The sequence below is a fragment of the Dama dama genome, chromosome 14 (genome assembly GCF_033118175.1).
Source record: "Dama dama isolate Ldn47 chromosome 14, ASM3311817v1, whole genome shotgun sequence".
NCBI classification, from domain to species: Eukaryota; Metazoa; Chordata; class Mammalia; order Artiodactyla; family Cervidae; genus Dama; species Dama dama.
In genome coordinates, this window is record NC_083694.1 from 34438955 (window position 1) to 34465039 (window position 26085).

Consider the following 26085-nt stretch of genomic DNA (forward strand, 5'->3'; position numbering starts at 1 on the left):
GTACTGCTTTCCCAATTTGGAACCAGTCCATTGTTCCATGTCTGGTTTTAACTGTTGCTTCTTGACCCTCCTGCTTCGCAGGAGGCAGGTAAGGTGGTCTGGTATCCCCATCTCTTTAAGAATTTTCCACAGTTTGTTGTGACCCACACAGTCAAAGGCTTTAGTGTAGTCAATGAAGCAGGAGTAGATGTTTATCTGGAATTCTCTTGCTTTTTCTATGATCCAACAGATGTTGGCAATTTAATCTCTGGTTCCTCTGTCTTTTCTAATTCTAGCCTGAACATCTGGAAGTTCTCGGTTGATGTACTGTTGAAGCCTGGCTTGGAGAATTTTGAGCATTACTTTGCTAGCATGTGAAATGAGTGCAATTGTGTGGTAGTTTAAACATTCTTTGGCATTGCCTTTCTTTGGGATTGGAATGAAAACTGATTCCAATGAAATGGAATTCCAGCCGAGCTATTTCAAATCCTAAAAGATGAATCTGTTAAAGTTCTACACTAAATAAGCCAGCAAATATGGAAAACTCAGCAGTGGCTCCAGGTCTGGAAAAGGTGAGTTTTCCAGTCCCAAAGAAGGGCAATGTCAAAGTAATTAAATAAAACTTGACCAAAAAATGAGAGTGTCTTTTTTATTTTGAAACATTCCAAAAGAACTTTCACTTGAGAGTGCAATTTTGAGATTGATTGTTGTTCAGCCACTAAGTCATGTCTGACACTTTGTGTCCCCATGGACTGCAGCACATCAGACTTCCCTGTCTACCATCTCCTGGAGCTTGCTCAAACTCATGTCCATTGAGTCAGTGATGCCCTCCAACCACTTCATCCTCTGTTACCCACTTCTCCTGCCCTCAATCTTTCTCAGCATCAGAGTCTTTTCCAATGGTCGGCTCATTTGAGACTGACAGCTAAAACTAATTGTTAATAGAGAATGAGGGGGAAGGAAACTGATTTCTCCACGTGACAGGTGCTTTCACATATGTTCTTTCATTTCTTCACAACGGTCTCATGAGGTAAGTATCATCCCCACTTACTGATGAGGAAACTGAAGCTCAGGACTTCCCTCGTGGTCCAGTGGCTAAGGCTCCATGCTCTCAACGAAGGGGGCCCAGGTTCAATCCCTGATCAGGGAACTAGATCTCACATGCCACAACTAAGAATTGGCATGAAAAAAAAAAAAAATTGGCATGCCGATCCCATATGCTGCAACTAAAGTTCCTGCATGCCAGAACAAAGACCAGACATAGCCAAGTAAGTAAAAAGAAATATTAAAAAAAATGAATAAACTGAAGCTCCAGAGTAACTTCCCTAATGAATCAGAGCTTTGAATGGCAAACAGTATTCTGAAGCCCCTTCTATCAGCATTACTTAATGAAAAAAGTAGAGGAATTAGTACTACCACAGGATGCTTTTTCCAGAATCAAAAGAGATGATGTTCACAAATGCCTTTCCAAACTAAAACATGTTATATAAATAAATGTAAAGTACTAATTACACATGCATGCCTGGTCAGTTGCTCAGTCCTGCATGTCTGACTATTTGTGACCTCATGAACTGCAGCCTGCCAGGCTCCTTTGTCCATGGAATTTTCCAGACAAGAATACTGCAGTGAGTTGCCATTTCTTTCTCAGGGGATCTTCCCAACCCAGGGAAGATCTTCCTGTGTCTCTTCCATCTCCTGTATTTGCATGTGGGTTCGTTACCACTGCATCATCTGAAAAGCCCTAGGATTCCATAAGAAGTAAGACAAATAGATATACCCAATTTCTATCATTTGAGCACAATGCCTTGAATAAAGCCTCTAGTGGACTAGACATCATTGACAGGCATTTTAAATCTTAATGCTTTACTTTGATGTACTTTTTAAAAAATAGCATTTATTTAGCTTTTGTACTGGCAGGTGGTTATGTTGAGTTCATCACATCATTTGTATAATTCAGTGTTCATGGGGCACAAACACAAGATATGTTTTGCAACAAAAGACAAAAATAAGGCATGGTTCCTGCTCAGATACATAAGGTATGTGTAAGGACAGAAAACTTTATCTTTAAAAAGTTGTTTTGCATGAAAAATTTCCAAGTCTTTGGTGATAATCAATGAAATACCTTAATGAAGGTTTTGCAATGGGAACTAACGAGACAGTACATATTCAAATACTATTAGAAAAGACTGGTTTGGTTTGTCAGGTAAAATGAACAAAGCAATTCTCAACTGATGGCAAGAAGATGCTTCCGTGGGTACCAGAACATTTGGGGCTATAACCAAAAGGCTATGATTTTTTCAAAACAAGATGGCACCTTCTACCTTTGATTCAATTTCATTTCATTTATCTGAAAAATTCAGTTAACACTGAAGGGAACATTGGTCTTTTTAGTTTCTAAATGGGAGAATGCTTCTAAAAATATAAGAGGTACCAAGATGAAGACCAAGAAAAATAAACAGTACAGTGAGGTGCTAGAAAAAAATTGGGAAAACAACAGAAATGAGAGGGGAAGAGTCAAAGGTAAAGACCAGCGCTTCCCTGGTGGTCCAGTGGTTAAGAATCCACCTGCCAATGCAGGGGCCATGGATTCAGCCCCCGGTCAAGGAAGATCCCACATGCTGAGGGACAGCTAAGCCGTGCATCACAACTACTAAGCCCATGCTCCAGAGATGGCAAGCCACAACTACTGAAGCCTGCAGGCTCTAGGGCCTGTGCTCCCCACAACTAGAGAAAGCCTGCATGGAGCAACAAAGACATAAAAACAAATATTTCAAACAAGGAAAAATATACTGTAAAATATTTAATAAAAAATAATTGTATAGTCTATACAGTATTGAATAAAAAGTACAACAAATTATTTGCACTTCTTTCCAAAACCACATACAGTGCAACTTGCAAATTGGGTTCAGCATTCTACAAATAGTACCACACACACCAAGATACGAACTTATTATTCTCTTAAATAAGCAAAAGCTCTGATTGTATACAACAAACTGTGACTTAAATTCCAGGGAAATACTGCTTTAGTTACATGAATAGTCTGTGCCACAGTCTATTTTATTAAAAAAATTAAATTCCTCAAACATCATTTTTCTGCTTGTTTCTGAGTACACATTCCCTATGTAGCAAAATAAAACAAAGACAAAATGCAAAATTGAGGCTGCTGTTTATGATATCGCTTCCTTTTTCCTTCCTTAGCTAGTGCTCTTCTCTTTTCTCTTATTCAGAAAGGAAGGTGACTGGAAAATGACATTCTTATCCTCATTCATTTGCTTCTGGAATTCTTGCTTACATAAATGAATATGTCAGTTTTGGAATCTTGACATTACTATTCAGTATTTACCTATGTCATTCTAAAAAAGTTGACCTAGGGTTTTTTTTTTTTTTTTTTTTAAGATAAGGCAACAAACTTGGCTTTAAAATAGTTATCATGTCTCACATATGCTAGCAGTCACTTGGTAGACTAATTTCCCAATTAAATGTACACATAATAACATTTTTCAAGTAACTTGGAAATGGAATCAATAGCAATTCTTATTTTAAGCAGATATTCAAGATGATCCACCTTTAGAAACAAAGGCAAATTTAATATACAAAATTCAGGAACAAGTCCATCCTAGTTCCTGTCCCACCAAAATAAAGTGGCTCAGTTAGCACAAAAGACCTTGGAATAATCCAATAGTTAATGACACCTTTATCTTGGATAAGAAGGACAAATAATATAAATGCCATAAATGGACATGAAGTTATTTTAAGAGAAGACTTTCCCATTTTATTTTGGAGATAAAAGGGAATGCAGATACAAAATGGACTAGTTATGCCTTTAGCCCACTTAGTAACTTTTCATCATAGAATTAATAGTCCTTCATACCGAAGAATAAAAGACAAGTAAACCTACCTTAAGTTTTCTGATTAGTCACTTATATTATTAGTAGGCCTCAAAACTTGCCTTATTTTTTAACTAAATTAGCTTCTCTGGGAAGCACATGAATAATGTAAAAATATACTTCTAAGAAAAATCAACACAAATACATAACAGTCAAGATGGGCACTGAGAGTATTTACACAATGAATTTTTAAAGATAACTCAGAATTAACACATATTCTTTATAGAACACCAAACCAGGGCAAATGTTGTCATCTGTAGAAACAAATGCACATGAGCAACACAGACATGAGAACTAAGTTGAACAAAGGCAGATGCTATTAGAACACTATTTCGATTCTGACTGTAACATCTTGTGGCCTGTGAAGCCCTGGTCCCAACAGGCCAAGCATCTGGCTAATCAGACACAGAAGTAGAATACTTGACCTATGAAACACCAAACTCACTTGTGAGCATGTGTACATTACCATGTGCTGCCTGACTGCTCTTGATTCTTGGTTTTCAAAAGCAAGTTCACTTTTGAAGCAGGAAAAACGCATTGTTAAATTGGCTCTCATAAGTATTCCAAATACTTCATTTCTCAACTGTATTGTTACTCTGGGAAGACAAGGTATAGTCAACTGGCTGCTTTGAAGCCATGAAATGCATACTCATAAATATGTGTCTATACTTTAAAAAATTAAATATATCCGGTCACAGCGGTTGTGCAGAATTCTTGCAATATGAAGCTCATTTGCAGTATGTTATGAGGGAGTCACTTGAGAACTTGATTCTGGATCTTCTTGCTTTCTATATTTCTTCACAATACTGATTGTACCATTAGCCAGGAAAACCAGAGCGATGAGTGCAAAGTAACCAGCATAGATGAAGAACTAAAGAGGGGGGGAAGAAGTAATTTACAGAATTATCCACTAGAAGGTCAGATCTTCTATTACATACATGTGAACAGACTCTATCATTAAAGATACGTTCAGTTTCTCAATACAATTTCAAAAAGCACCGTGTGCTTACACAACGTGCCAGGCACTGAGGATTCGAGGCAGGACAGCATGGCGACACTGGCGCCTGACTGCCGGGGTGCCACCCCGACTACCCACTTACCGGCTGTGTGGCCTGGACGCAGAGACTCAGTGCCTGAGCCTCAGCTTCAGTTACAACCCGTTTTGTAATTCATAATACATCCTGATTACAGAGTTGTTGGGAAGGAATGGGATTCTGTATGTAAATATTTATTAACTCAATGCTAATCCTGTTAATATTACTGGTTTTCATTTTTGTTGCTGTTTTAAATGAATCCTGGTCTCTACCCTCCAGTCAACTAACTCAAGCTGACATGAGGCCAAATTCTGAAGATCAAGAATTTCCACTCTTTCCCAGAAGAGGGCAGTAGAAGGTCAACTATATTCCATTGTAAGATAACTTTTCATAAGAATCTTCTTATAAAGCCATTTTTTAATGTGATATTTATCAACATCATCATTTTCTTATTAAGCCATTTTTTAATGTGATTATATGATTTATCAACATCATCATTTTCTTATTAAAATAACTTACTAAATACTGATAAGCTGGTTCATGGATCCAGTAAGCATGTCGCTCTAACCCTCTCTGCATGCATGCTGAGTCGCTTCAGTCATGTCTTACCCTTCACGACCCCATGGACTGTAGCCCACCAGGCTCTGTTCATGGGGTTCTCCAGGAAAGAACACTGGAGTGGGTTGCCAATTCCTTCTCCAGGGGATCTTCCTGACCCAGGGATCGAACTCACTTCTCTTAAGTCTCCTGCACTAGCAGGAGACTTCTTTAACACTAGCGCCACCTGGGAAGCCTAACCCTCTGAGCCAAGTCCTTTAAGATTTGGATACATTTTCCTATAGGAAATCGGTTAATTAATCATGGCGGTCATGAGTTTGAGCATAGCCCACAAAATTATTATTCCATATATTTAAACCCACCACTTCTATAGCGATATGACAAGCACTTACTCTCCTACCCTCCATCCCAAATGAAAGCACTTAACCCTTGAGAGGTCTTCCCAATGTTTTTATTGCAGGTAGTAACTGGGAAACACATAAGTCATAATTACTTAAAAGACAGTAATAAGCTCCCATTCCTCTGCTCTATCCACCTTTCCCCCACCCTTTTCTGAGGCAGCATATTGCAGAGCGAGATGCCTAGGCTTTTGAGTCAGATGTTGCTTTGAATCCTGGTTCTGCCATACTATTATTGACCGTGACCTTAAACAACACATCTCTCAGATTCATTTTCTTGATGTTTAATCCTGACAGCAACCCTGCAAAATTCTATATAAAGTACCTGGCACACAGAAGGCACCCAACACACATTACCTATTGTTTCTCTTTTAGATCTCCTCAGTAAAAACAAAGTTAATTACTACTAACATATCAGGTCTTTGTATTCTAGGAAAACTAATACGTAAGTGGGAAGAACAATGGAGATAGAATCTTTTGAGCTGAGATGAGCTGGGGTAGGCACTTTTTGATTCAATTGCCCATTTTGCTAAAGTACATCCCAAGCCTTATTTACAACTCACAATGAATGAAGCCATATACAACTATACAATTCCAGAGTGAATAAACATATTCACACTGTCTCTGGGTGTTTGTACAGGTGTTTTCTCAATAGGTCATGTGTAATGCTAGTCATCAATAGCAAGTCATTACCTTGGTATTTGGGTGGGGGGTGTTTAAAGAAGGGAGGAGACTCAGCTCTCAAGTGAAGCAGGCATCTCAAACATGGGATACAGTATTCCAGGCACAGAATTAAAAATGGAGGGAAACATTGGGTGAGGAAGCAGAAGGTCTAGGTCCAGATGGAACCAACACTATCTCTCAGCTCCACAAGGCTGGATAATCACACTTAGAAATGTTCTAGGGCCTCATCAAAGAGACGATGGTCTCAGCATCCTCCTGGTAGAAAGGAACTAAGGGTGGGGGATAACTGAAGGAAGGAAAGAACACTTTTACTTTCAATTTTCTATCTGTCTATAGTGTTTGAGTTTGTTTCCCTGAAGCATGCTCCACTTCTGTTACCCTGATCAACCCATAACATCTTCAGTATTGAAACAGACCTTACCTGAGTGGTAATTTCCAAGCCAAGGCCACTGGCATCTACCACAATTAGAGTGAGCAGAGTCTGCAGTGCTAAGGCAATGAAGGTATTTACACCAAACACCAGGGCATAGCGCTCCATGCTAAGGTTTGCAGCAATCTGAAAACTTAAAAAATTAAAAAAAGAATGCAAAGATAAGAATTACTTCAAGGATAGTTACATTTTTTATTTCAAATGTGAAAAGTAGCCCATACTTTTCTACTGTCAATTCCCTTCCCAACCAAGTGAAGAGTATTCTTTTGCTAAATGATGTAAACCTCATGCAAATGTCTGAAAACAGTAGAAACATGAACAAGGAAATAAATAAAACTTGCCTAAATGCTTCCTCAAAAGAAAAACTGATAATGCCCTTACGGTATAATGCTTCCTCCCATTTGCCCTTGAACCAGAAAATTTAATTTATAAAGAAACCAAAAAGTTAATCCTGTTACAGCTCTTCCTAATGCTTCTTTGAATCGAAATACATACGTTGCTATCGTGATGAGTAACATGTAGATGATTCTGAAGACAACGTAGGATGCGTAGCACACCCAAATGTTACCCACAGTGTCCATGATATACACTGCAGCAGCAATCAGGAGAGAGAACAGAGACAATGCCAGTTCTCCCCAAGTGGACCAGGATATTTTTATGTAACCGACTGCAAACACTGCAACAGCACCTACAAAACAAAAAGAAAAGTAATTACTCATTTTGCTAAACAAGTACTATTTCACTAAATGAAAAATTCACCTTAGATTGATGACATTTTAAGCTCTTTAAATTTATAACCAGGGTAGCTCAAGATTATGGAGGCCCTTGAAAGTTAGGCAGAGATTTTTGGATCTGATGGAATAAATAGTATGAGGCCATGGAGAGATGATGAGAGACTGAATTAGGGCAGTGGGTAATGAGATGGAAAAGGAGGACACAGAACCAGGGGTGCTGCTAAGGGAAAGCTACTGAGGTGGAGGTAGAGGCAAGAGTCAAAGAGAACCATCCTGCCTGTAGCTTGGCAACATGGCAGGATGGTTGATCTCTCCTCCCATCTGAGGGGCAGTTCATCACGTGGTCAAATGACAATGATGAGGATAATGAGAGCTAAATGGTATGGAGTGCTTTCTAAGTGCTGGTCACAGTTAAAAGTGTTCACAAAAGTCCTGTATAGGTCTTCTAAGACCTATGAGGTGGATCAACAAATTAGAAAGGAACGACAGATGCTAATGGCCAAGGACATAGGCTCTGAGTTCAAACCTCGACTTTACCACTGACCATCTATATGACCTTGGGCAAGTGATTAACATATCTTTCAACAGCTTCCTTAATTGGAAAATGGGGGCAATAACTGCAACAAAGGAATTCTGTGAGGATAGTGTTAATATACATAAAGTCTTTAGAACAGCACCTGCAACACAACATATACTAGCTACTATTGTTAAAGTACTGAACAGTGTTGCTCGAAGTTTCACACATGGCAGAAGCACGCAGTAAATCAGAGATAAAGGAAACCTGGGTAAGAAAACAATTTACAGGATCCTTACATTAGGTTTCCCAAAGGTTATAAAGAATTCAAGTTTGTAAGTCATAGTCCTCCCTGAATGCACACTTCTGAACTGTCATCCTAAGGATAAAATCAGAGTAAACAAAGTAAACAAACCATTCTCTGAGGTGACTTCAAATTTGAGAGGGGAGGAAAACTCTGATCATGGTCAACCAAACTACCAGAGGACTCTCCCCACCCAACCTGCCCTACCGCCCACCACTGCTTACCCAGTAAGGTTGAAACGGCCTCCACACCGCCGTTATAGATAGCAGCATGGCGGGAAGGCATCACCTGCTCCCACAGGCCCTGTGCGTAGTTCACGACTTGAAAATAGCCGCAGGTGGAGAGGGCCCACCACACAGACCAGCAGAGCAGAGGGCGGGAGGAGTAGCACACCAGGAAATCACGCCACAGGACCTTCAGCACAAGGAGACGGGCTGGCGTGGATTCCTGCCCAGAAAAAGGGAAGCAAGCAACTGGGCAGAAAGCTGTTGTGTAGACTCCACTTTCTATTCAGCAGACTTTTTTCTGTTTCCTTGAGAAAACAAATTGCTTCTTTCCTATATGTTGTTGTTCAGTTGCTTAGTTGTGTCCGACTCTTTGCAATCACATGGATTACGGCACGCCAGGCTTCCCTGTCCTTCGCTACCTCCCTGAGTTTGCTCAAACTCATGTCCACATGTGTGTGTGTATATATATATATATATATATATATATATATATGAACTTCTTAGCAATTACATTTATTCCCTCTTGGAGGAAAAATATATTTTGCTTTAAATATTCTATATACATTAGTACCTCCAGCAAACAATACATTGTTTACAAAACGAAGGTAGAAAGATGGTCAGAGACTGCAGACATCAGTCAAAGGGAGATGACATTCCACATCTTCCCACACAGGGGCAAGCAGCATTAAGAATAAACAATAATTAGTAATCCCAGTAGGCTAAAGTGCATGGCGTGGCAATAAGTCAGACATGACTGAAGTGACTTAACATCCACCAGTAAGTCACTGTTCAGGTAGAGTTCATGAATGAGAACCTATCAGATTCACTGAAAGATAATGGTTAAAACAGAAGTCTTAGGAAAAAACAAACTAAAATATTAGCAGCAGTTCTCTCTGGGTGAGGGGGTAATCAGTGATTTTAATTTTCTCCCTTATGTTTTTTCTCCCAGTATGTACAGGAAACGTCACTATAATAATGAGGTAACAAAGCTATTATGCATGTAACTGAGTCAATCAAAACATGACTGAGCCATGTTCCATTATCCCTGGACTATGTCAAGAAGTCAGTGTGAGAGTCCAGACACCATACTCAAATATGCAATACAGTATTACTAGCTACAGTCAGCATGCTGTACATTACATCCCCACAACTTATTTATAACTAGAACTCAGTACCTTTCGACTCCCCTTTACCCATTTCATTTTTTTTCATACAAACTTTTGGGCCAACTCCAATCATGTCAAAGGTCAGTCTACCAAAAGTTGCCATTAAGTTCGGAAGCTTGCTCAGAATATAGGAAATTTTGCAGCTAACACAGGCAAAGTGAGAGAATCCAGAGACCAAGAGGAAGCTAACTATGAAGCAGCATTCAAGAGGAAGGATGTGAGACAGAAGCCCTGTTATAGATTATCTGCATGGATGGCAGCAGCATGACTCAATCTACTAGTTGGCTGGCGGCCACGTCTTGCACAAGCTGCTGCTGCTCAGTTGCATCAGAGACTGAGGGTTGTGTCCACCTCTCTGCGGCCCTAGGTACCATAGCCTGCCAGGCTGCCCTGTCCATGGGGTTTGCTCAGCAAGAATACTGGAATAGGCAATTAGGGTTGCCATCCCCTCCTCTAGGGGGCCTTCCTGACCCAGGAGTCGAACACACATCTCCTGTGTCTCCTGCATTGCAGGCGGATTCTTTACCACTGAACCACAGGGGAAGCCAGTCTTGAACATGAAACTTCCTTTATTTGAAAAAAATTGAGGTATAACTGACCTTTGACACTGTATTAGTTCTGGGTGTGTAACAAAATGATTCTGTATTTGTACATTGTGAAATGATCACCACAGTAAGTATAGTCAGTATCTGTCACCGTACATAGCTGTAATTTTTTTCTTGTGATGAGAATTTTGAGATCTAGCAACTTTCAAATAAACAATACAGTATTACTTACTATAATCACCATGCTGTACATTACATCCTCACAACTTAGTTACAACTAGGACTTAGAATATTTTGACTCCCCTTTCTTTACCCATTTGCTTATCCCCTAGCCCCTGCCTCTGGAGACCACCAGTCTATTCTCTGTATTTATGAGCTTGAGGTTTTTTTGTTTTGTTTTTAGTTTCCAAATATAAATGAGATCATAGGATATTGGGTTGGCCAAAGGTTTGTTCAGATTTTTCCATACAAACTTTTTGCCCAACCCAATATTTTTGCGTGTCTTACTTCACTTAGCATCCATCCAAGTCCATCCACGTTGTTGCAAATAGCAAGACCTCATTTGTTTTTCTGTGGCTGTATAATGTTCCCGTGTGTGTATATATGTGAGTATACCACATTTTCTTTACCCATTCCTCCACTCTTGGACACTTAGGTTGTATTCACATCTTGGCTATTACAAACATGCTGCAATGAACTGGTGGGTGTATCTTTTTGAGTTAGTGTTTCCATTTTCTTTGGATATGTAGCCAGGACTAGAACTGTTGGATCTTGTGGTAGCTCGAGTTTTACTTTTTTTAGGAACTTCCACACAGTTTTTCATAGTGACAGCACCAATTTACATTTCCACCAACAGTGCAAAAGAGATTACTTTTCTCCATACCCACACATTTCTTATTTTTTTGAAAATAGCCATCCTAACAGGTGTGAGGTGATAGCTCCTTGTGGTTTTGCTTTGCATTCCCCTGATTAGTGATTTAAGCATCTTTACATGTACCTGCTGACCATCCAAACATCTTTGGAAAAATGTCTGTTCAGGTCTTCTGCCCATTTTTAAATTGGATTCTTTTTTTTCTGCTCTTGAGTTGTATGAGTTCCTTATATATTTTGGATATGAACCCCTTATCAAACATGATTTGCAGATATTTCCTCCCATTCAGTAGTCTGTCTTCATTTGGTTGATGTTTTTCTTTGGCATGCAGAAGCTTTTTAGTTTGATGCTGTCCCACTTATTTTTTGCTTTTGTTGTCAAATTTAAAAAAAAAAATCATTGCCAAGACAGATGTCAAGTGTATCACCTATGTTTCCTTCTAAGCATTTTTATGGCTTCAGGTTTTATATTCAACTCCAAGTCATTTTATGTTAATTTCTGTGTAGCCCCTTCTCTTTAAACAGAACCTTTTAATAGTTATAGTTAAGTGTTTACAATGTCAAGTTAAATAATTACTCTTTTCTTAGCTCAGTTGTATATATGCAGAAGGAGATTTGTCTGTAATCAACCAAGGATGGAAATTTTCAAGAGTAAGTCTTCTGTTAAGTGCTTTTGAAGGACACAATCCTAATTCTTGCTGTAAACAGTGAACAAATTTTTTATGATGAAACTAAGACTATCATTATTTCCTCAGCTATTGATATTTCACCATCCATAATGGTTAAAATGTATACAATGAGGGACAGATAAAAGTACACCTGGTTTCAAGGGAAAGGAACCAAATATATATCACGGAAGAATGTTTGAGACAGACTTTGGGAGACACAAGATTAGAATAGAGCAACACTGATGAACAACATTCAAAGGAACAAGAACAAAAGGACAGAAGGTGGCACTTTTGAGGTGTGTTTATGAGTCAGCAATGATAGAGTTTTCTTCCAACAGAAAAGGCTTCTGGGACACACTTTCCTGCTCTGGCCTGCTGTGCACTTATCTTATCCTAGGAATACTCATTTTTGGCTCTGTCTGGTATCTCATAGAGCCCTAGTTCATAAGCCTGCAAGTGAAGCACTGGAAACCTGTTGAGCTGGCACAGAGATCTGCCTTTGGCTACTCTTTTTCAGGGGGGATGACACCTATCTAAGTTTCAAGGGCATTAAGCTGCAGAAGGGAGGGGCTACACATCCTCCCCACCATCCCAACTCAGACACATCTTGGCAGGGGTCCAACTGGAGACAATCAGGGAAAGGTTGTGACCACAAATGAGGGGGAAAAAGTAGAAAAGTTCAAAAGACAAACTCTGTCCCTCACACAAGTCTCTCTGATTCCAGCTTTTAGCACTCAGGGCCAACCTGGTGGGAAAGGCAGAGTCCTGCCCAACACAAATCTCCCACCAGTCATTTTTACCATTATGGCTTTAATTCTTTGGATTCTGAAAACTATTCTGACATAAAAAGACAGAAAGGTGAGTATTATATTAACAATGAGTAAAAAAAACAAAGTTGTAAAACATGTAGATTATACTTTTGTTTACTATAAAATGAATACATACAACAGCAATGTTTAGAAAGGGCAATAAAATATTAACAGTGGTAATCTTTGCACCCAGCAGTTCAGATGACTTCCTTTTATGTAGTTTTCTGTATTGTTTACTTAAAAATTAAGTATGAATCTTCTAAATAAAGTCAGTATAATTTTCTTTTTCATCTTAAAATGTTTATTGGCCATATATTTTAAGAGGTGACTATTGAAATTAAGTAAATAAAGGCCATCTTCTCCCTAAAATGCTAAGATAATCTCACCAGAATAAGGATCATGCAATATTTCATAGTTCTGCCTATTCACACCATCCCTCAGCTCAATTTTCACTTGTTTATCACATAGGCACTTTTTTTTTTTTTTTTTTTGGCTGCACCACATGGTTTGTGGAATCTCAGTTCTCCAACCAGGGTTTGAACATGGGCCACAACAGTGAAAGCCAAGAATCCTAACCACTAAGCCACCAGGGAACTCCCCATGGGGCATCTAATTTCAGATTTTATTTGAAGGTTTTGATGCCTTTTTTTTTAAGCTTGAGAAGTTACTACTGTGCAACAAGGGAGTCTCTACTGTAGTAGTTTTAGGAGTCAACTAGGTCTGGGGTGGGCATTTTGACTGCCACTTTCTAGGTGCCATTGGGTAAGATACTTAATGTAAGCTTCTGTTCCCTCATCTGTAAAAGGGAGATAGTGACACTTTTTTTTTTTCTTAATTGAAGGATAATTGCTTTACAGAATTTGTTGTTTTCTGTCAAACCTCAACATGAGTCAGCCACAGGTATACATGGCTTTTTGAACCTCCCGTTTGAACCTCCCTCCCATCTTCCTCCCCATTCCACCCCTCTAGGTTGATAAAGAGAGCCCCTGTTTGAGTTTGCTAAGACATACAGCAAATTCCCGTCGGCTATCTATTTTACACATGGTAATGTAAGTTTCTGTATTACTCTCTCTCCATACATGTCACCCTCTCCTCCCCTCTCCCCATGTCCGTAAGTCCATTCTCTGTCTCTTTCTCCACTTCTGCCCTGCAAATAAATTCTTTGGTACCATTTTCCTAGGGCTTCCCTCACAGCTCAGTTGGTAAAGAATCCACCTGCAATGCAGGAGACCCCGGTTCAATTCCTGGGTCAGGAAGATATGCTGGAGAAGGGACAGGCTACCCACTCCAGTATTCTTGGGCTTCACTGGTGGTTCTGCTGGTAAAGAATCCACCTGTAATGTGGGAGACCTGGGTTCGATCCCTGAGATGGGAAGATCTCCTGGAGAAGGGAAAGGCTACCCACTCCAGTATCCTGGCCTGGAGAATTCCATGGACTGTATAGTCCATGGGGTCACAAAGAGTTTGACACGACTGAGCGACTTTCACTTTCACTTTTCTAGATTTCGTATATATGTGTTAGAATATGGTATTTAACTTTCTCTTTCTGACTTACTTCACTGTGTATAATAGGTTCTAGGTTCATCCACCTTATTAGAACTGACTCAAATGCGTTCCTTTTTATGGGTACTAGCCCATTGTATGTATCTACCACCACTTTCTTTATGCATTCATCTATCAGTGGACATCTAGGTTGCTTCCTTGTTCTAGCTATTGTAAATAGTGCTGTAATGAACAATGGGATACATGTGTCTTTCTCAATTTTGGTTTCCCCAGGGTATATGCCTAGGAGTGGGATTGCTGGGTTATATACTGGTTTTATTCCTAGTCTTCTAAGGATCTCCACACTGTCTTCCATAGTGGCTGTATCAATTTACATTCCCACCAACAGTGCAAGAGTGTTCCCTTTTCTCCACACCCTCTCCAGCATTTCTTGTTTGTAGACTTTTTGATGATGGCCATTCTGACTGGTGTGAGGTAATATCTCACACCACACACATTTCTTTATCCATTCATCTGCCAATGGACATCTAGATTGCTTCCATGTTCCAGCTATTGTAATAGCTAGATATGTATCAACTAGATATCTCACAACACACCTCACACATCATAGTTTTGATTTGCATTTCTCTAATAATGAGCGAAATTGAGCACCTTTTCATGTATTTGTCAGCCATCTGTATGTCTTCTTTGGAGAAGTGTCTGTTGAGGTCTTTTTCCCACTTTTTGATTGGGTTGTTTGTTTTTCTGGTATTGAGTTGTATGAGCTGCTTGTATATTTTGGAAATTAATCCTCTGTCAATTGTTACATTTACTACTATTTTCTCCCATTCTGAGGGCTGTCTTTTCACCTTGCTTATAGCTTCCTTTGCTGTGCAAAAGCTTTTAAGTTTAATCAGGTCCCACTTGTTTACTTTTGTTTTTATTTCCATTACTCTATGAGGCGGGTCAGAGAAGATCATTTTAATTTCTGTCATTTAGTGTTCTATATTTTCCTCTAAGAGTTTTATAGTTACTGGTCTTATATTTAGATCTTTAATCCATTTTGAGTTTATCTTTGTGTATGGTGTTAGGATGTCTTCTAATTTCATTCTTTTACAAGTAGTTATCCAGTGTTCCCAGCACCATTTATTGAAGAGGCTGTCTTTGCCTCATTGTATATTCTTGCCTCCTTTGTCAAAAATAAGGTACCCATAGGTGTACGGGTTTATTTCTGGGCTTTCTATCTTGTTCCATTTGCCTATATTTCTGTTTTTGTGCCAGTACCATACTGTCTTGATGACTGTAGCTTTATAGTATAATCTGAAGTCAGGAAGGTTGATTCCTCCAGTTCCATTCTTCTTTCTCAAGACTGCTTTGGCTATTTGGGGTCTTTTGTGTTTCCATGCGAATTCTGTAATTTTTTTGTTCTACTTCTATGAAAAACACCATGGGTAATTTTATAGCGACTGCACTGAGTCTATAGATTGCATTTGGTAGTATAGTCATTTTCAAAACATTGATTCTTATATCAATATCTCTCCATCTGTTTATGTTGTCTTTGATTTCTTTCATCAGTGTCTTATAATTTTCTGTGTACAGTTCTTTTCTCTCCTTAGGTAAATTTATTCCTAGATATTTTATTCTTTTTGTTGCAATGGTGAATGGGACTGACTCCTTAATTTTTCTGATTTTTTCATTGTTAGTATATAGAAATGCAAGTGATTTCTGTGTATTGATTTTGTATCCTGAGACTTTGCTAAATTCAATGATTAGCTCTAGTAATTTCCTGATACTGTTTTTAAGGTTTTCTATGTACAGTATCATGTCATCTGTAAAGTGAGTAAAGTGAGAGCTTTACTACTTCTTTTCTGATCTGGATTCATTTCTTTTTCTTCTCTGATTGCTGTAGCCAGGACTTCCAGAACTATGTAGTGGTGAAAGTGGACACTCTTAGGGGGATCTTAAGGGGGAATGCTTTCAGTTTTTCCACCACTGGGAATAATGTTTGCTGAAGGCTTATCATATATGGTCTTTACTATGTTGAGGTAGGTTCCTTCTATGCCCATTTTTTGAAGAGTTTTTAATCATAAATGGGTGCTGAATTTTGTCAAAGGTTTTTTCTGCATCTGTTGAGATGATCATATGATTTTTATCTTTCAATTTATTAATATGATGTATCACACTGATTGTTTTGCACATATTGAAGAATCCTTGCAACCCTGGAATAAACCCAAATTGATCATCATGTATAAGTGTTTTGATGTGTTGATGAATTCTATTTGCTAAAATTCTGTTGAGGATTTTTGCATCTATGTTCATCAGTGAGACTAGCCTGTAATTTTCTTTTTTTGTGTCGTCTTTGGTTTTGATATCATGGTGATGGTGGCCTTGTAGAATGAGTTTGGAAGTGTTCCTTCCTCTGCAATATTTTGAAACAGTTTTAGAAGGACAGGTATTAGCTCTTCTCTAAATGTTTGACAGAATTCTCCTGTGAAGCCATCTGGTCCTGAGCTTTTGTTTTTTGGGAGATTTTTGATCACAGCTTCCATTTCAGTGCTTGTAATCGGGTTGTTCATAATTTCTATTTCTTCCTGGTTCAGTCTTGAAAGATTGAACTTTTCTAAGACTCTGTCCATTTCTTCCAGGTTATCCATTTTATTGCCATATAGTTGCTCATAATAGGCTCTTATAATCCTTTGTATTTCTGCATTGTCTGTTGTAACCTCTCCTTTTTCATTTCTAATTTTGTTGATTTGATTCTTCTTTTTTTCTTCATGAGTCTAGCTAAAGGTTTGTCAATTTTGTTTATCTTCTCAAAGAACCAGCTTTTGTTTTATTAATCTTTACCACTGTTTCTTTTATTTCTTTTTCACTTATTTCTGCTTGGATCTTTATGATTTCTTCCCTTCTGCTAATTTCGGGGGCTTTTTGTTCTTCTTTTTCCAGCTGTTTTAGGTGTAAAGTTAGGTTGTCTATTTGATGTTTTTCTTGAGGTAGGATTGTATTGCTCTAAACTTCCCTCTCAGAACTGCTTTTGCTGCATCCCATAGGTTTTGAGTTGTCATGCTTGCATTGTCATTTGTTTATAGAAATTTTTTTGATTTCCCTTTTGATTTCTTCAGTAATCTGTTGGTTATTTAGAAACATATTTTTAAAATTTCCACCTGTTTGTGTTTTTTTAGTTTTTTTTTTTTTTTGTGTGTGTGTGTGTGTGTGTGTAATTGATATCCAGTTTCATAGTGTTGTGGTCAGAAAAGATGCTTAATACAATTTCAATTTTCTTAAATTTACTCAGGTTTGATTTGTGACCCAAGATGTGGTCTATCCTAGAGAATGTTCCATGTGCACTTGAGAAAAAGGTGTATTCTTCTGCATTTGGATGGAATGTCTTGAAGATATCAATGAGATCCATCTCATCTAGTGTATCATTTAAGACTTGTGTTTCCTTATTAATTTTCAGTTTTGATGATCTGCCCGTTGGTGTGAGTGGGGTGTTAAAAGTCTCCTACTATTATTGTGTTACTGTCAATTTCTCCTTTTATGTCTGTTAGTGTTTGTCTTATGTATTGAGGTGCTCCTATGTTGAGTGCATAGGTATTTCCAATTGTTATGTCTTCCTCTTGGATTGATCATTATGTAGTGTCCTTCCTTATCTCTTATAATATTCTTTATATTTTAAGGTCTATTTTGTCTGATATGAGGATTGCTACCCCAGCTTTCCTTTGCTTTTCACTTGCATGGAATATATTTTTCCATCCTCTCACTTTCAGTCTATGTGTCTTTAGATCTGAAGTCAGTTTCTTGTAGACAGGTTGTATCCATTCAGCCAGTCTGTGTCTTTTGGTTGGAGAATTTAATCCATTTACATTTAAAGTAATTATTGATATATATGGTCCTATTGCCATCTTCTTAGTTGTTTTAGGTTTGATTTTGTAGAACTTTTTCTTCTCTTGTATTTTCTGACTATATAAGTCTCTTTAACATTTTTGTAAAGCTGGTTTGGTGGTACTGAATTCTCTTAACTTTTGCTTGTCAAAAGCTTTTGGCTTCTCCTTCAATTTTGAATGAGTTCCTTGCCAGGTAGAGTAATCTTGGTTGTAGATTTTTCCCTTTGAGTACTTTAAATATATCCTGTCATTTCCTTCTGGCCTGCAGAAAGATCAGTTGTTAAATGTATGGGGTTTCCCTTGTATGTTACTTACTGCTTCTCCCTTGCTGATTTTAATATTCTTTCTTTGTGTTTAGTCTTTGTTAGTTTGATTAGTATGTGTCTTGGTGTGATTCTCCTTGGGTTTATCCTGTTTGGGACTCTGTGCCTCTTGGACTTGACTATTTCCTTTTCCGTGTGGGGAAATTTTCAACTATAATCATTCAAAAATTTTCTCATACCCTTTCTTTTTCTCTTCTTCTTCTGGAACCCCTATAATTTGAATGTTGGTGTGTTTGATATTGTCCCAGAGGTCTCTGAGACTATCCTCAGTTCTTTTCATTCTTTTTACTTTATTCTGCTCTTCAGAAGTTATTTCCACCATTTTATCTTCCAGCTCACTGATTGGTTTTTCTGCTTCAGATATTCTGCTATTGATGCCTTCTAGGGTATTTTTAATTTGAATAATTGTGCTGTTTGTCTCTGTATGTATATTCTTTAATTCCTCTAGGTCTTTGTTAATTCATTCTTGCATTTTCTCCATTCTGTTTTCAAGGTTTTTGATCATCTTTACCATCATTATGGGCTTCCCTGATAGCTCAGTTGGTAAAGAATCTGCCTGCAATGCAGGAAACCCCAGTTTGATTCCTGGATTGAGACGATCCTCTGGAGAAGGGACAGGCTACCCACTTCAGTATTCCTGGGCTTCCCTTGTGGCTCAGGTAAAGAATCTGCCTGCAATGTGGGAGACCTGGGTTCAATCCGTGGGTTAGTAAGATCCCCTGGAGAAGGAAAAGGCTATCCATTCCAGTATTCTGGCCTGGAGAATTCCACAGACTATACAGTTCATGGGATTGCAAAGAGTCGGACACGACTGAGCGACTTTCAAGTTCACTATCAGTATTCTGAATTCTTTTTCAGGTAGTTTGCCTATTTCCTCTTCATTTATTTGGATTTCTGTGTTTCTAGTTTGTTCCTTCAGTTGTGCAATATTTTTCTGCCTTCTCATAATTTTTTTTTTAAACATATTGTGTTTGAGGTCTCCTTTTCCCAGGGTTTAAGGCTGAATTCTTTCTTCCTTTTGGTTTCTGCCCTCCTAAGGTTGGTCCAGTGGTTTGCGTAAGCTTTGTATAGGATAAGATTTGTGCTGAGTTTTTTGTTGTTATTGTTGTTTTGTTTTTCCTCTGATGGGCAAGGCTGAGTGAGGTGGTAATCCTGTCTGCTGATGGTTCAGTTTGTCATTTTGTTTTGTCTGTTGTTTAGATGAGGTGTCCTGCACAGGGTGCTACTGGTGGTTGGGTGATGCCAGGTCTTGTATTCAAGTGGTTTCCTTTGTGTGAGTTCTCAGTATTTGATACTCCCTAGGGTTAGTTCTCTGGTAGTCTAGGTTCTTGGAGTCAGTGCTCCCACTTGAAAGGCTCAGGGCTTGATCTCTGGTCAGGAACGAAGATTCCACAAGTGATTTGTTATGGCATTAAATGAGATTAAAATAAATACCTCAAATGAAAAACCAAAGATTAACCCCAGACAAATGGCAGTTACAAAATCAGGCAAATAATAATTAAAATAATGGAATATACATATACACTCATAAGCAAAATCAAAACAGTCCAACAAAAATAAAGTACAACAGATTGACCCAGCGAACAAAGGAAACCAAAAATTATATCTACCAGTTAAGACAAAAACTAACTAAAGCACAAACTGGAAAACAAAACTAAGGCAAGGTGCGAAGCGGGGAATAAAGCAAAGAAAACAAAACTAACAAATATTTTGAGAGGAAAGGAAAGGAAGAAAAGAAAGACTAGATATGCAAAGTTAAATATAGGTAGATATACATTAAAGATTAACTGCAAGGGGAAAAGAACATTAGGAAAAGCAAACAAAGGAATAAATATAGAAAAAATAATAATAGGCTTAAAAATTTTTTAATTAAGCAAAGAAAAAAAGAAGAAAAAAAAGCAAAACTCTACAGGAATGCAAAAGCCCAATGTACAGGCAGAGGTTTATAAGAACAATAAAAAGTGTGATAGAAAAAAAGAAAAAATATTCAAAAACTGCCAGGGAATGTTTAACAGGAGGATTCCTACATGCTGTTTCTCATAAATCCTCTGTTCCTTATCAGTTTCTAGCAACAGAAACTAGTGGAACGGCATGCCGCTCCCAGGACTGAGGTCATAGGATGAGACATGCGTGGATCTCCTTCAATAAACATTCTCCTTATGACAAAACAGCTTAGTCTCGATCCTCTTTCTTGAGATATGGATTGTCTCCTGACTTTATGACCATTGTTAATCCCTTGTTCCCTTGGTAACGCTTGCTGTACATTTGGTTTTCTGATCTTTATCATTGTCGAAAGAAATTCCTTATACAACAGCCTATATATACTCACAGAAAGATCATTAAAGCACCTTTGCTCCATCAGAACTTGGATCCCCGTGTCTTTCTTTCTTTCCTTCTTTCTTTCTCTCTCTCTCCCTCCCTTCGGCTCTCTCTTTCACTTTCTTATCAACTCTGGACCGCCAGGTTCTGGTCCATTAAAGGACCGCAACAAAAAGTTTAATTAGATTTCACAGTGTCCATAAAATCGACAGCTACAATGGGGGAGGGGGGAAGGAAAAGAAAAAAGAAAAAAATCCAAGGGAAACTACAGAACAAGTCAAAACATAAGAATAATAACTGTTTTTCTTGAGTCACTGCCGTCAGGGTCCTTGCCCTTGCTGGGAGTCACAGTCCACCTCACCTCCCCAGGATGCCCTCCAACACTGTGCCGGTCTCTGGACCTGCTGTGGGGGCAGCTCAGACTCCAATCTGGTCCTACTCCTGCGTGTTCTCGGCTCGACACACAGCTATCAGAACTAGTGTGTTTTCCTTTGTGGGAGCTCTCAGTGTCCTTTTATATTTTCCATAGGGACAGAGTCTGCCTAGTTGATCATGTGGATTTAACCTGAAGCTTGTACAGCTGGTGGGAAGGTTTTGGGTCTTCTTCCTTAGCCATCCTGCCCCTGGGCTTCAAGTGTGGTTTTATTTTCAACTCTACATGTGGCTCGTCCACTGGGGTTTGCTCCTGAGGCTGCCCTGGAGGGCTTGGGTTTGCCCCTGTGAGGGCCAGGCGTGGAGGTGGTGCAGCTGCTTGGGTCACAGGGGTTCTGGCAGCACCAGGTACTCAGGGGAGTTGGCGGCCAGGGCAGCAGAAAATATAGTGCTCTAGAAGCATATGGCAACCAGTACTGACCAATATGCTCCAGTATTCTTGGCTGGAGAACCCCCCTGACAGAGAAGCCTGGCAGGCCACAGTCCACAGGGTTGCAAGGAACTGGACACGACCGAGGCAGCCCCACATGCACAGACGCCAGAACGTTTTTGCCTGTGGCAGCTCTGCCCCACTGAGGGCTGAGCAGGCCGGTGGTGCAGCTGCTTGGGTTGCGGGGACCCTGTGCAGCACCAAATGTGCAGGGACATGGACTGCCTCAGCCGTAGGTGTTAGGGCCCTACCAGAGTCTTCTCCCAAGCCTCTGGTAGCTGGTGATCAGGAGGCCTCTTTGGCTAGTCTTTCTCCACGGCTCCGCCCGTTCAGGCACCTAGAGGGCTCGTTTGCCTGTGTTCGGTGAGTCAGGCACATAGTGGGGCCCTCCTGGTGGGGTCCTCCTCTGTAGATTGGCACATCAGTCACTTAAAGGGGCACCCTGGCTGGGGTCCGGCTCTGTAGATTGGCACATCAGTCACTTAAAGGGGCACCCTGGCTGGGGTCCTCCTCTGTAGATTGGCACATCAGTCACTTAAAGGGGCACCCTGGCTGGGGTCCTCCTCTGTAGATTGGCACATCAGTCACTTAAAGGGGCACCCTGGCTGGGGTCCTACTCTGTAGATTGGCACATCAGTCACTTAAAGGGGCACCCTGGCTGGGGTCCTGCTCTGTAGTCCAGTGTATCAGGCATTTGATGGGCCAGCCTGTCTATTGTTCAGCTGCCGATGCTGGTGTGTGGGGAGAGAGAGGCTATGGTGATGGCTCCACCTCCTACGCATGACTCAGCAGTACTGCCTTGCTTCCATGGCTGCCTAACTTTCCTCCACAGGCATTTCCCACCACAATCTCCTCCTTCACATCTCCTTGGTCTGTCTCTCCACAGTCAACAGCAGCCCTGGCCCTGGGATTGCTCCACAATCCCTACGCTCCAGCTCCCATCTGCAGTGCCTTCTAGGGGACTTACACCCCTGCCTGGGGTATGTATGGCTGTGGCAAGGACTGTCTGATTCTCATTCCTTTTGTGTGTGTGTGTGTGTGTGTGTTAGTTGTTCAGTCGTGTCCGACTCTACTCCATGGACTATAGTCTGCCAGGCTCCTCTGTCCATGGAATTTTACAGGCAAGGATACTTGAGTGGGTTGCCATTTTCTCCTCCAAGGGACCTTTCCAACCAGGGATTGAACCCAGATTTCCTGCACTGCGAGCGGACGCTTTACCGTCTGAGCTACTAGGGAAGTCCTCATTCCATTCAGGCTGCCACAGATCAGCTGTTTCACTGTCAACCTTAAATGTTTCACCTCTGACTCAGACAATTGCCCCTTTGTGGGGATCAGACCCCTGCTTCAGTTCCCCCACCTGCTGAGCACAGGTCCAGTCCTCCTAACACTCCTGTTTTTTCTCCCTAGTTCCTTTGTCCCACCAAGTTTTGTGTGGTTCTATATATTCTTTTCCATGGGTCAGGTACTTCTGTCTGCTCTCAGCTGGTTTCTGCATGCACTTCTTTGTCTAAGGGTGTATTCCTGATGTATTCATGGAGAGAGATGTCCTCCATGGCCACCCTACTTCTCCGCCATCTTGTCTCTCTGACACTTTTATCACAGAGTTTTAGTAACAGTAATTTTAATAAGAATGAGATAATGAATCTGAGGTTTGGGGCACAGTATCTGGTACCCACGTCAAAATATATGGGAGCTACGATGATCAATCAGCAGCATACTTGTCTACACTCAGATGAGAAAAATTCCCAAATCTTAGGGTTTTTTTCTGTAAAACGGAAATTAATTCTTACTTCAACAGGTTATTGCCTAGATAAGTATTATTCAGTATGTAACAAGTGCTCAGTAAATGTTGGTTTCCTTTATATTCTGTTTATCATGACTCATTAATGCAATCAACAAATAGTCCCTCAGTCAGTCAGTCCAGTCACTCAGTCGTGTCCAACTCTGTGACCCCATGAACTGCAGTACTCCCTGTCCATCACCAACTCCCAGAGTTTACCCAAACTCATGTCCATTGAATCAGTGATGCCATCCAACCATCTCATCCTCTGTCGTCCCCTTCTCTACCTGTCCTCAATCTTTCCCAGCATCAGAGTCTTTTCAAATGAGTCAGCTCTTTGTATCAGGTGGCCAAAGTATTGGAGTTTCAGCTTCAATATCAGTCCTTCCAATGAACACCCAGGACTGATCCCCTTTAGGATGGACTGGTTGGATCTCCTTGCAGTCCAAGGGACTCTCAAGAGTCTTCTCCAACACCACAATTCAAAAGAATCAGTTCTTTGGTGCTCAGCTTTCTTTATAGTCCAACTCTCACATCCATACATGACTACTGGAAAAACCATAGCCTTGACTAGACAGACCTTTGTTGACAAAGTAATATCTCTGCTTTTTAATATGCTGTCTAGGTTGGTCATAACTTTTCTTCCAAGGAGTAAGCGTCTTTTAATTTCATGGCTGCAATCACCATCTGCAGTGATTTTGGAGCCCAAAAAAATCAAGTCAGCTGCGTGCCCACAATCTGTCTGGCAATGTTCTAGACACTGGCGACAATAGGAAAGTTCCTGAAATTTACACTGGAGTAAGAGAGATAGATGATAAATATACACATACAAGAGACCTTACAGTAGGAATACTATAGAAAGACAGTAAACAGGGAATGGGCTAGCAAGCGACTTTTATATGGAGAAGTAATGATTGCTAAGAATGTTAAATGGCTTTCTAAACAGTGGATGTCTGAGTTGAGACCTGAGTGACATAAAAGAACCAGCCATGAAAATCAGAGTGAAAGGCAGCCCTGACTGAGAGAACCTCCTGAATGAAATTCTGAGGTGAGAAAAGCTTGATGTGTTTCAGCCCAATTAAGAGATAAGGGCAGAGGGGCTGGCAAGGAGCCAAACTGTATAAGGTCTTATAGGCCATGATGAGAATTTTGGATTTTCTTCTACATACAATAGGAAAATGTGGATGAAGGTAATTAGGGTTTAATGCCTAGACTATGAAGATTTAAGATAAGGGCTGACGATTCCAATTAAATTACTTCTATGGTATTAATTATGTATCCCTACATATATGAGCTAGACAAAAAAGTTGTTCATGGTATGCCTGGGAAGCAGAAGAAAAATGACAGAGTACCTTCACATCAACCAGCTCACGAAACACAGGATTCTAGAGTCACAGAAAGCTTCATGATCATCTGGCTTAACATTCTCTACATTTAGGGATAGCCTAACTCAGTTAAAGAAAAATAATTTGTGAATTAGTACCAGTACCAGACCCTCATAACTCTTTTTATAAGGCCCAGAATACCAGGGATAACGAATTCAAAGGGAAAATGAAAAATTACTTATAGTCCCACAAATAAATATCTTGGTGAAGGTACAAATCTGTTCTTGATTATTCATATCTAATGATAAAGATAATAAACATTATCATGTATTGATTACCTACTTACCTATACTAAATTGAAAGCTCTACATGGATTTATTTAATACTTGACATAGCCCTATGAGGTAGGTATATGAACAAAGGAACTAATAGCCACAAAGAACTAAGAAACCTGCCCAAGATCACCCTGCTGTTAAGTACCAGTACTACAGACTGCCTTCCTTCCTCAAAATCTGCCACATCGTGCTGCAGCAGATAATACTGAGTATACACTGAAAACATTTGTTTTGCTTCTGTCACTGTTTTACAGAACTCAAACACACATGCACACACAGCACACACATACACACAGAATGCTTCCTAACAGTAAGATGTGTCAGTCTGCAAGTAAAAGTATTGCTGTATTAATAGTTCCCAATCCTTATCTCTAAAATGAAAAGGTGATGTGATCTAAAGTCCCTTTAACATGCTCTAATTGTTCTATGACTTGTGGTTAGAATCACTTCTAACTCTAAAATTTTATAATTCTTCAGCATGTCAAGTACTGACATTTTGCATATCTACAAATAATAAATATCAAGGTGGTCTAGGACATAATTTTTTAAACCTTAGATTTCAAGTGATTGCTGCTGCTGCTGCTGCTAAGTCGCTTCAGTCATGTCCAACTCTTTGCGACCCTACGGACTGTAGTCTGCCAGGCTCCTCTGTTCATAAGATTCCCCAGGCAAGAATAGGGCAGTGAGTTGCCATTTCCTTCTCCATGGGATCTTCCTGACCCAGGGATCCAACCCACATCTCTTACATTTTCTGCACTGGCATACAGGTTCTTTACCACCTAGCACCACCTGGGGTGCTAGTCATTAGTAGGTAATAAAATCAATTTAGTGAGCACTGATCACGTTATAAAAAATAAACGGAATGTCAGACAATCATTGTGCTGTAAAACTTTTGTTTCATGGATGACTTTGAAGGGTTCAGGACTTTTGTGGAGGAAGTAACTGCAGATGTGGTGGAAATAGCA

At 39.7% G+C, this 26085-nt stretch overlaps 1 protein-coding gene across 1 annotated transcript in view; it reads right to left on the reverse strand.

Annotated features, from left to right (window-relative positions):
• Positions 1-3345: 3345 nt before the first annotated feature.
• SLC19A2 (solute carrier family 19 member 2) overlaps positions 3346-26085 on the reverse strand; it is a 31187-nt gene continuing 8447 nt past the window's right edge. The window contains exons 3-6 of the mRNA XM_061160277.1: positions 8747-8969; positions 7466-7658; positions 6962-7103; positions 3346-4737 (exon numbers count right to left, since the gene is read on the reverse strand). Coding sequence (XP_061016260.1) covers positions 4609-4737; positions 6962-7103; positions 7466-7658; positions 8747-8969 — 687 coding nt within the window. The 3' untranslated portion in view covers positions 3346-4608. The remainder of the gene's footprint in view (positions 4738-6961; positions 7104-7465; positions 7659-8746; positions 8970-26085) is intronic.